This window comes from Lotus japonicus, chromosome 3 (genome assembly GCF_012489685.1).
Source record: "Lotus japonicus ecotype B-129 chromosome 3, LjGifu_v1.2".
In the NCBI taxonomy this organism is placed as follows: domain Eukaryota; kingdom Viridiplantae; phylum Streptophyta; class Magnoliopsida; order Fabales; family Fabaceae; genus Lotus; species Lotus japonicus.
In genome coordinates, this window is record NC_080043.1 from 24,542,669 (window position 1) to 24,555,227 (window position 12,559).

The window sequence follows — 12,559 nt, forward strand, 5'->3', positions numbered from 1 at the left end:
AGTAACACATAGTTGTACTACATGACACTTATATTGGTTTTATTGATATCTTATTTTATTCTATATTGTTGATGTTATTGTCATCTGATTTGATGTTATATTGTTGAGGTTGTTGATATCTGATTTAATGTTATATTGTTGAGGTTGTTGTGATCTGATTTAAATCTATGTTATTATGTTGTTGATATCTGATTAAACCTGTGTTGTTGATATCTGATTTGATTTTATGATGTTGGATATATGTCGTCATCTATCTGAAATTAAGTTGCTAGCTTATGTGCCATGTTATGCACCTAACTTTAATAGCATGTTTTTCTCTTTTATACGTGGTAATTGTATGGAGTTAACCCTTTCTATTTGATACTTGTTGTTTGGGCGCTTAACGTTATTAGGCGATGGAGAACCCTCGATGAAGCTTGACCTTTGTACGAGTCGGAGATGAGGACTTGAAGATTAGTGAAAGACTTGAAGAGTAAAGTCGGGTTTAAGGCTCGAGCCTTGGGTTAGAGAGCTTACTGTTATTGGTTTAAGCTTACCTAATGATTTTTAGGAATTTATATTTGAGTTTCCGGGTAGGTTCCGATTTATATTTGAATTTATATTTGCTAGCTTTCCTATGGTTCCCCAATTTGGAGATCGTAGGGAGTATGTCGGATTTATGGTGTCAGTGCATAATAGATTCTCTGCTGAGTTGTTTCTATTGGTTAGGTTTTGTAGGTTGGATGCTTTCGGATTTACCTTCGAGTACTTGCCTTGTTCAAGGCTTGATGTAAGTCTATTTGTAGTTGGGAGTATGCATGACATGTTTTAGAAAACACTTTGAAGAAAAAAAAAATATACTCATGATTATAAATCCTTTTGGAAAACATTGCATATTTATTTTACTATGGTGACCCCTAAAAGTCTGGGCGTTACACATTGCTAAGCTACAGCCTGACACTAAATTGTCTGTAGCGTTGGTTTTTAAAATCAATTGACGTTAATCAACACTAGCTTTTCTTATAGCGTAGGCAAACTAAATGCTCATAAGTGTCACATCCTTGAAATCAAATTAGAAAATTTCAAGGATGTGAGAAAATCTCTCTTTTCATTTAATTTCTTTAATTGACATGTCACATCCTTAAAATCTGATTGGTTGACGGTGTAAAAAAAACTTTACACCGTCGGTGCATCAAAATTAAACTCATATACAATTGGGGTGACTGAAATTGTCACATTCCCACCAATAATTGGGCTGTTCAATTCAAAATTCTATTAACCCTCTGGCCTCCTGGGTCCACTACCAATCATTGATGGGCTTGGTTTTTCTCACTATATATGTATTGTTAATGCAGTGTTAACTCTAATACATGACATCTCTGCTGCTTGATCTGCAAATGGCCGTTCACCTATATTGGACAAAAATAATGTTCTGCCCACACCCAATTTAAAATGAGATGAAAAGGATGGAAATAAAAAAAAATTGATGGGAAAAAAGAGAAAATATAAGAGTTTTAAGGTGTGTATGTCTTTCATCTTTACCACTAGGGTATCTAAAAATGACAATGATTCTATTACATATGAGGTTCACAAACACAAGATCGATCAACACTTTGAGGGAGTTTTTACACGTTACAATCTGCAATGTATTTAAGAGTAAAACTTTTTTTAATAAGCCAAAAATTTACATTCAAAGTTAGTATCAGGGTGCTAGAACCCGAACATAATAGAAATTAAAGACATTGTAATTGTAGAGATAGTCTAACTAAATGTCATAACATTCTAATGATTAATTCAAACTGCAACATAAACCGTCAAAAAATGTATACTTACAAATTATACGCTCCTAATGTTTTTTTTATAGTTTCAAAAAGAAAAAACATAACTTTTTATTTAATACTCTGTAGGTTGTGATGGTCAGACAATCTGCATATGTTAATAATATCTCGGTAATGATGGCTAGAATTCACTCACTATATACGGATTAATGAATGAAAGGCTATGATTACAAATTACAACTGCTCAACGTTACTCTCGATGCAAATTTAGACCAAATTAAAGATGCAAAATGGTCTAGCTATGAGACTCTTTAGTGCTTAATTAGCCGACAAGTAATGACTAATGACTTAACATAATAGCTGAACGTGTGAGTCAACAAAAGAATAATTAATTTTAGGAGGATTTGATCCAGACCAATCACCTTTCCAGACAGGGAAACAGAGAGAACCTCAAAGAATTACGGCTCAAGGGAGTGACAGATTCATGGAATGATCTATTGTCTTTCAAAAACACTCCCACATGGAGATGCTGTAAGCTATGCTGGGAACAAAACTATACTATATATCTATGTACATACTCAAAAACACATATTAAAGCACTTAAATTTTGAGCCAAACCACTTTATTTTTAAAGACCAATCATTGGCATCATGAAGGAATAATTGGTAGGAGGCATATTATCTATCTGCAACGGGTGTTAGATGAGCACAACATATAATATTTCTTTTACTTCTTTATGATATTGATCGTGGGTCCATTACCTAAAAGTCTCCTTCATAGATATATTGCATATTTATACATATGTTCAATAATGTTGGTCCAAATAATGTTGGTCCAAAAATTTATAAGTTATAACATAGACTTTTTTGAAATTTTGGAAATTATTTATACCACCAGTCTATGTCGTAGCACTTCTCTCTAGGTTAGTTTGAACTTTGAGAGATTTGCGGTTAAGCTTACTATAAAGTTTGAGTTAGATAAAAATAGTCAAATACTTGCAACATTTAAATGATGAATTTAATGTACTAAAATGAAATCAAGTTCCTGCTAATTCATGATTACCCTGTGTACCATATTGCAAACAGATTTCTGTAAGTAGAAAGGAATCTTAACGTGGCATGGTTTAGGTGATGACAGGGAGAAGATGTTGACCCATGAACAAAAGGCATAACTTACCAAACAAATCCATCTCAGAATTTGGATTTAATACACAACAATGTTATGCTTTGTGCACTGTTTTTCTAATGTTTTGGTTGAAATGGTAATGGCCTAATAAGTTATTCTTTTCATGTGTAAATAATTCATTTAACATTTAATTTCCCCTTGTGTTTGTAGGCTGGTTGAGTATAATATGAATAGACTTTCATCATAATCCACGAGAACTGTTTTATTTACTTTTTTCCTTCAAAATGAATGTAAATATTCATTTACATCGATGTTAAACAATATCTAAATACTAACTTAGTGCATATTTGGTTTTCATGTAAAAATCATGTTCGGTGCATTCGATTGTTACGGTATCCAGCAAAAGAAACTTTCTATGATTACTTGGGCCCCACCCATTTTCTTGGTATACACGCGAACAATGCCACTTAAAGCTCGAGCACAAACTACTAGCGTGGTGCACGACTTTACTACGACCGATTGCATCTCTTAGCTGACTTCTTGTGTCGACTACGACCGATTGCATCCCTTAGCTGACTATTCGTGTCCACCGCAATCGATTGCATCCCTTAGCTGACTTCTCGTGTCCACCGCGATCGATTGCATCACATAGCTAACTACTTGTGTCTACCTCAACCGATTGTGCCCACCACAAACTGATTTCCTCCAAGTAGTCAAAAGCCTCGATTAAGGGCATAACTTGATGTGTTCTCATCCACTACGTCCCATCGCAAGTTAGTAGTTCTCAAATCAATGAACGAGTGCGTCACTCAAAGTCCCAACTACAAATGCAAGTGTATCCTCGCCCACTCGATAAAACAATTGTCTGTAGATTCATGAGTCTCCTTCTTAGTTGTATCTAATACCCAGCATGACTTCCAACCTCAAACATCCCAGACTTGGAACCCTCTAAGGTTCATTTATTTATGTCAACAAACATCCAAATATAGGCTTAGTTGTTGGAAATAATAAAGTGTGTGTTCTAATACAGGATGAAAAACTATGACCAAGCAAAATTATAGTTGATAGACAAAAATTGCTTTAATTTTTGTGATTATTCACCATAATTTTAATATTAGTGTAATTTTTCATCGTGTATCCAATGCATGAAATACATCTTCTCCTTGATCTATTAAGAATCAAGAAACCATATTTTATTTTTGCCAACTTGAATGAGAAAGAAAACACAAGTTGATCACAAGCTGAAAACACATGAGTTATAATTTGCTGTTTTAAGTACATACAGCCCTGAGCAGACCCACAAGAGAACCAATAAGAAAACACAGGCGGTTAGAAGAGAGAGAGAAGTGGAGTAGGAGTCAGTGATTCTAGTGGGTTCCTGCAAAAGACCCCACCTGTCCAATTTCATTAATTTTTTTTCTTGTATTTATTCAATTTTTTTATTTTTTATTTCAGCAACCTTTCAAGCCCCACAAGTCCAAATAGAGCCTGATACAAGATTTTGGGCACCGCAGAATTAGTTTCTTAATCCGAAAAAAAAAATTCAACTAGGGACAGTGGTGCAGACTAATCAATCAGGTTTCTTCATAGAGAAGGAGAAAAAGGATAAAAAGTTTCAAAGAAAAAGAGGATCATATCTGAGAAAAAGACCTGACCCTCTTGCTGTGACAACTTACAACTTTAGATATCATCACTTTGACAAGAAAGCTTTGATCTTTCCCTGCTCTATGATATAGGATTCCATCTATTTATCCTTAGAATTTTCCAAAGAAATTGAGGTAAGGTGAACACATACAACATCATTATTATCATGTACATATTCTTCAATCTTGGTAAAATGCATATGTTTTATTCATATAAGTTGAATTAAATGCTAAATCTTTCAGTTTGGAACATGAGAATTGTCTAAAAAAACCCTTGCATGGCGAGTCACAGAATTGGAGAACTTGGTTTGTCTGAGTCAGGCCCTTCAAGTCACCATGTCCCTTATGGAGTTCTTCACAGGATTGATACTTCTTCATCAAGCTTAATGTAACAAGAATGGTTCTTATGTCAAATCATTTTACTAGTATGATTGATTTATTTAATTTAAACTTTTGTTTTTTAGCAATCAAGGATCTAGTTTTGATTTTGGAGAGTTGGAAGAAGCAATTGCTCTGCAAGGAGTTAATAGTAGAAATGATGAAGCCAAAGCATGTATGTTTCCTTTTCTATCTCTTTTGTTTCCTGACAGTAGATAAGCATAACCAACTCTTTCTAAAAGCAGAGAGGAAAAAAGGGGAATTACCATTTCCAATACCATAATGATTCTGAGACAATAGGCTTGGATGGTGTGGGGTTACAATCTTAGAAACCTGATGATTAGCTTCCTCTGCCATGTGATTCATTATATAATTGAAAATCTTCATGTCTTTATTTTGGTAATGATCAAAGTCTTTGATCCTCTCTCAAATTTTTCTTTTGTGATTCTTTGCAGCTTTTTTCACAGGCAAACCTGCTGCTACACTGGAAATGTTCCCTTCATGGCCAATGAGAATCAACCAAACCCCAAGAGTACTAGTCTCTTAATTGTCCTTGTTTGACCATCTATTTGTACATGCCCATGATTATCATAAAGTTCAAATAAATCTAACCCTTTTTTTCATCATTCAAATCCTAAGTTTTAAAACACCAAATATTTCTTGTGAGTTGATTTTTAGCATGTACAAATATTCAAATACCAGAATACCAGAATTTTGTGTGTCTCTTTTTCCAAATATAGGGAGGTTCAAAGTCAGGAGGGGAAAGCACTGATTCAGCTCTTTCAAGTCCATTTGATCCAGAATCTCCTGTGAGCAAAAAGGCATCTTCATCAGAAAATCAACAAGCTTTTGATCAGCATCAGCATCTTCAACAGGAGATTATGGCAAGTGATGAAGCACCAAGAACAGGCTCTTCATCACAAAATCAATCAGCAGCCAAATCACAGAATCAAGTAAAGTTTCAATCCTTTTATTTCACTAATTTTTTCACTGTTAATCTCTCAGTTCTTCTTACTTTCCATATCCCCAAAACCAGGGAAAGCTACCCTCTTTAATGCTATTTACTACTGTTATGATCTGTCCCTTCTATCTTCCCCTTCCCTCTTTCTTCTCTCTTGTCACAAAAGAACAAACACAGATCCCAACCGCTTTCAGAAAATCAAAAGAACAGAGTTTCCTGATTCCTGAACGATTTTCTGACATGAAACCATGATAGAGAAGATAAAAATTAAGAGAGGGACATGTGTACAAAGTAGTACAAAACAAAAAAACAAATGGAGAATCTTTTCAGTACTTATCAGTTATCAAACTCTTCTTCTCATTAAATTGACCCACCACACCCACTTCGCTCAATTTAGCCAAGCCTTGTGTTTTCTCTCCCCAAGTCAAATTTGGTTTTCAAGTGTTCCAAGTTCTTCTTAACCAAAACCACAATGGCAGATGATGATGCCTTTTGCTACCCATATCATGTTGATGATGGCATGCTTCTTCAGCATTCTGAAATGATTCCCAGAAATTCCACAAGCACTGTAATCATGCCATCACTCAATTTTGGATTGAAAGCACAGAACCTTATATAAGCTAGTTTTAACAATTTTCTTTTTTTCCCTCCCTCATTTGCTTAGATGCTAAAATGTTACTCTTATTAATACAATTTTTTTCTGTTTTGCTTAGTCCATTTTGATTTCAACCCATCAACATTTATCCTTTTATCCTTATCTTTTAAATTTCTTTCCTTTTCCTTCTGAAATCATCATTTAAATAAAAAGTTTTGGTGTCTTCTGTTGCAGAGAAAGGGAGCTGGTTCCACATCTGATAAACCACTTGATGCAAAGGTTTTAATATAGTTCCAAATTCCAAGTTGTAACATTTTTTTGTTATGTGTTCTTTCATGGCTAAGATTGGATTTTTTTTTACTGGCCTCAGACATTGAGACGTTTAGCTCAAAACAGAGAAGCTGCAAGGAAAAGCCGTTTAAGGAAAAAGGTGTGTTATTGTTGTACAAGTTCAATGGATTCTAGCAGAAAGTGGAAAAAAGTGAAAGAAAAGCTGTGAAATTTAATGCATTTTTTCCTTCTGTGTATGTTACAGGCTTATGTGCAGCAGCTAGAATCAAGTAGATTGAAGCTTACTCAACTGGAGCAAGACCTTCAAAGAACTCAAGCACGCTCTCAGGTTCTCTAGTCATATACTAGTATTTTATAATATAGTTGTGTTTATATTTATTTTTAACTGTTAGTGATTTTTTTTTTGTGATGTTAATTGGATAGGGATTCTTCATGGATTGGGGTGGTGTTGGAGGCAATATAAGCCCTGGTGAGTTTAGTGTCCTTTTTGCTGGTTTAGTTTTCAAATGCTAGTGATCAAAGTGAAACAATTTACTGATATTTAGTTATTTATCATTATTTACTTTTTTCCAATGAATCTAAATGTTCAAAGTACCTAATAGAAGTCAAAATTTGATTTTGAGAGCCCATTTAAAATCTAGTGAAGTTTTCTTTTTTTAGGGTAGAGAAGTCTTTGAATCTTGTGCTTGAAAAAAATAAAATCTTGTGCTTGAATTAGAAATCCAATATGCCAATGTTTGAATTTGATTTTGCCAAAATGTTTATTTATCTTTGAAAGTACTAACTTTCTAAAATATATAAACTATAAAAAGTTTACTTTATATTGTTTGGCTTTTCAGAGAATTATTCCATCATGATACTGAACTTTCTCACTTATGGTAAAATAATAGAGTTTCTGGAAAAGTTAACAGCAAATAAAATAAAAACTAATTATTATGCACTTTGTTATGAAAAGGAAACGCATTATATATTATGATTAATCCATTCATAAGGAATTAAAATGGTGCTGGGTCTCAGGGTCTGTTTCATTCCTGGCCACAATATGCAATGCATTATTATACTATAAAACATGAAGACAAAACCTTTATAAAAGCATACAAATTAGAACCTACCACATATGGCACATACTATAGTTTATTTATTATAAACCAATAGTAACACATAATTAATTTAACAATGGTGTTGTTGTTGCAGGAGCTGCAATGTTTGATATGGAATATGCACGGTGGTTAGAAGACGACAACCGTCTCATGGCAGAGCTCCGTAACGGACTGCAAGCGCCATTATCGGACAGTGATATGAGAGTGATGGTGGATGGATATCTCTCACACTATGATGAGGTTTTCAGGCTCAAGATTGTGGCTGCTAAATCAGATGTTTTCCACCTTATCAATGGCATGTGGACTTCCCAAGCTGAACGCTGCTTCCTCTGGATCGGTGGTTTTAGGCCCTCTGAGCTTATCACGGTGGGTGCACACATCTTATTTTCCTAATTCCATTAATTAATGTATCAATATATCAGGGTGCAATGGGTGGAAATATGGTAGATCAGTCCGATTGAAGCTAGCCTGATCTTTATCTACCTACTAGCCTATTAAAAGTCTATTTAATAGAAAATGTCATCGTAAGGAGTTTAATAGATCATGGGTTAAGAAATTACGAGTTAATATGTCTTTCTACATTTTCATATATTTATATTATTAATAAAAATAATAATATGCTTATTCTGATCCATCGAGTCAAATAGATTTTTTTATCACTTTAGCCCAGTCTTCGGAAGAAGAATAAACTTGAGATTTTTTAAAAGCGACTCAGGTCAGACCTTTGATGGGCTAGGCCGCGAGCCCCTAATAGGTCGTCTAACTTACTTCCACCCTTAGGTGCAAGTTTGAGTCCTCACTCGTCCGCTTAGTATGAAATAAACTGTAGGGGTTCTTTGAGTCTGACTTTATCTTGGACAAGGGAAAATTGTGATTCTATTGTGGGTTATGTTAAAAATTTGCCCGCCTCTTAGACCATGTTTTACATATTTAGTGTATGTTATTTACAATATGTTATATATATATATATATTAAAATTCATTTATAAAGAATTTTTTTTAACCTGTGAACTCTTTTTGTCCATGCTACATAAAATTTAAAAGAAAAAACTTTTCTTGACAACAAAAACAAAGTTAAAAGGGACTGGTCACTTTCTTTTTCTTTAATGAAAAAGGAGTGTGTGATTTTCTTGGATAGTGAGACAAATAACTTTCTTGGTAATGGCAGTGCTGTTATAGTTATGATAGTAACAGGATCCAATGGCAGTGATGAGTTACTGTTCCATTGCCAGTTAAGACTAATAGTTGGCATTATTAATTCAAGGGTAGCATAGCTAGCTAACAGTTTCAAGTGTGATTTTTGTTTTGTGGTCAGATGTTGATTCAACAGTTGGAGCCACTGGCGGAGCAGCAGATTATGGGGATGTATGGCGTGCGCCACTCTTCACAGCAAGCGGAGGAGGCTCTTTCTCAAGGCCTTGACCAGCTTCAACAGTCTCTCGTTGACACCATTGCCGGAGGACCTGTTGTTGACGGTGTGCAACAGATGGTGGTGGCCATGGGCAAACTCGCCAATCTCGAAGGATTTGTTCGGCAGGTACGCATACATTTTTTTCTTTAGATAAATTGCATTCAACTCATATATTTTTTAACTCTTATTACATGAACTATCATTCAGGTATGCATACATTTAATTTATGGCTTTGTCTATTGTCTTCCAATAAAAATTTGATTTAAGTAGAAATACTTCTTAAAAAATAACATGTATTAAATAGTTATAAAACATAGTTTATGAATAATCATTTCTTCCACCAAGGAATTACCCTACGACGTACCTATGTGGCTATCTTATTCACACTCTTTAAGAAATTTAGTTCATGTGATTAATAACATTAAGTTTATTTTCAATCTATACCAACTTTTTAAAATTATCCATGACCTACTCTTCTTAACTTTCTATGCATTATAAAAGTGGAAGAGAGAAAAATTCTAATTAAATAAGTATATTCTTGTCTCTTGACAAAAATAATTAATGAACCACAAACTTCAAAGTCTATAATTCAATTTATTTCTTAATAAAAATTGTAAATCCTGATTAGATGTTTGGATAAAACTTTTTCATACATGATAATTAAACTTATCTAAAAACACACCTGCTAACATTGACTTGATTAATTTATTATATTAGCTTAATTAATCGTGGGATGATTTTTCTTGGGTGTAAATATTACAACTTTTTAAAAGTACAAGATTTGGTGGGGATGTTGACGTAAAGCCCCAGGTGACGACTTGTGTATTTGTGTTTGTTGCAATTTCTGTTTAGCTGATGATTTCATGTTAGACTAACACTTGTATTGCTTGTCAATCTAAACCTTCTAGATTATAAATACTAATTGTTGCTTAATGAAATTTACAGTTGAAACGAAACCACATTATAAAAAGTAGGCTTGGGAAGGCATTGATTTACACTATTTTTATGGGATTGATAGTTATATGGCACTTCAATAAGCTTACAGCGCTAGCTTTCTTCATAAATGACACACAGACATATATAAATTTATATATACATCATATAATATATATAATATGGTTGTGTGTACGAAAATTTCACCTGTCCTCCTTGAATAAAATTAGGTTGTATACATGACTTTATATAAGGTAGTACTTGTATTCTTTTTTACCTGCTCTTTTAGAATAAATTCAAAAATAATGTTATTAATTTCAATTTTTTAGCTTACATATGTAACATGGTATAAACAAAGATATGCAAAAGCAGATCGAAAGTTAAAAAAAAAAGCGTTACCAAACAATGATTGTTCTACGGTGACCTTGTTAGAAATTGATTTCATGTGTTAAGATTAATTTGCAAGAATGAGTTCTTTTAATTTATAAATCATATTTTTCTTAGTCTATAGTAGACGAAGTCATCAAACATATGAGTATTAACTTTCAAATTTGATGCATAGATAACATTAGAAATAAGAACCTTGTGCATGATTATTGACACTAACAATGATTTATGTTTGTGAATTAAAGGCTGATAATTTGAGACAACAGACTCTTCACCAGTTGTGTCGATTACTAACAGTTCGTCAAGCAGCACGGTGTTTTCTTGTGATTGGAGAGTACTATGCACGTCTTCGAGCTCTTAGTTCTCTTTGGGCATCAAGACCAAGAGAGTAAGTTAATTCATTTCTTACATCCCATCTATCTTATAATGTGGTCCGAAGTTTTCACATAAGAGGATCGTAATGGGTCTGTAACTAATATTTTTATCGTAATGGGTTTGTAACTAATATTTTCTTTTGGGATATTGAAACAGCAACTTGATGAGCGATGAGAACTCATGCCAAACAACCACAGATAACATGCAAATGGTGGTGGTTCAACCTTCTCAGAATCATCATTTCTCCAGTTTCTGAAGAAAAACTACCGGATTTCGTTGGCTACAGATTTAGAATGAATGGTCATGCATCTAGCTAGAAGAAAATATTTATTTATTTATCTTTTTCAATACCATGCATGCGCTTGTGTCTCTGTATGTTCTATTGTAAATGTAAATCGAGTTTTATGCGCATGATGATGATGAGGAATTAAGCTCCTACTTTAATTTAGCTAGAGAGAGAAATGAAAAACAGTTTATGAAAAGGTGCATTATGTGAGATAAAGTTTCCCTAAAATTATTGATGTCATCTTTTTTTTTTCTCTTCTGCTTTTTTTTCTTTTGTATATAATATTATATATTTATACATATATGTATATGACTTTTGAACACACCAAAGGGTGGCACAAATTCGGAGAATAGAGAAAGTGAGGGAGGTTGTTGCATTGCATTTGCAAGTGGAGTTTTCTTTAGTGTGGAGAGCACAAATGGATAAAAGAATATTAATTAAGAAGATTGTGTTGGGGTGGTGGTTACTTAACAATTTGGATGGCTTTTGTAGCTGAAAAGAATAGAGGTTGTTTCTCTTCATTTATTGCATGAATTGGTTGCGAATAGGATATTAATTTGTTACATGAATTTGGTGCCTTTGAAACCGTTTTTGTTTGTTTGTGTTGAGTATGTGGTGACAATGGAAGAATATAGACAAGTCAAGTGCATGCATGTGTGTGTCGGTCTCAGAATTGCATGCATGTAAGTGGCACGCCAATTAGTTTCCATCTCAATACACCGACAGCTTCCTAACTCTGTTTTCTCCTTTGTTTCTTTGCTTCTACTTTTTATCCCTTCTTTTGTTTTTCCTGGTTCATTTTTTTTTTTCTTCTTTTGTTTTTCCTGGTACATGTAGCTTTTCTTCTTCCTATGCGCTGCTATCCATGGCATATGTTGTTTGCAAATAACAGCATAGTGTTTGCCCGGGCAACGATGGAGGAGGCAGCAATAATTAAAGAAACTCTGGTTTCCTATGAATGCGCCTCCGCTCAAATGCTCAATCTTGACAAATCCATGTACTCCTATAGTCGTAATGTACCTCAAAATGTTTTTAATGAGCTGAAATTGTTGTTCAATGTTAAGCCAATGGATTGATATGACAAATATATGGGTCTCATAAGTAAGTCTAAAATCCAGATTTTTTATTTTGTCAAGGAACGTGTTTGGAAGAAACTTAAAGGTTGGAAGGAGAAATCTCTTTCTCGTGCAGGGAGGGAAATTGTAACTATATCGGTAGCTCAAACGATATCCTCTTATGTTATGTCTTGTTTTCAGCTGCCTGATAGCTTATGTTCGCAGATTGAGGGGTTGATTAGCAGATTTTACAAGAGTGGTAA

The 12,559-nt window shown here is 33.9% G+C and overlaps 1 protein-coding gene across 2 annotated transcripts; it reads left to right on the forward strand.

Moving 5' to 3' along the window:
- The first annotated feature begins 4,383 nt into the window (after nt 1-4,383).
- On the forward strand, nt 4,384-11,469 carry LOC130748168 (transcription factor TGA9-like). Of its 2 annotated transcripts, none has more exons than XM_057601332.1 (13): nt 4,384-4,665; nt 4,769-4,913; nt 4,990-5,078; nt 5,359-5,435; nt 5,644-5,856; nt 6,694-6,738; nt 6,830-6,889; nt 6,995-7,078; nt 7,174-7,219; nt 7,945-8,216; nt 9,165-9,386; nt 10,826-10,968; nt 11,112-11,469. In XM_057601332.1, exons 2-13 carry the CDS (start codon nt 4,804-4,806, stop codon nt 11,209-11,211), a joined length of 1,461 nt encoding a protein of 486 aa, XP_057457315.1. In that variant the 5' UTR covers nt 4,384-4,665; nt 4,769-4,803; the 3' UTR covers nt 11,212-11,469. The 2 variants fall into 2 exon arrangements, with proteins under 2 accessions (XP_057457315.1, XP_057457314.1); XM_057601331.1 differs by having other exon boundaries at nt 4,384-4,660.
- The last annotated feature ends 1,090 nt before the right edge of the window (nt 11,470-12,559 follow it).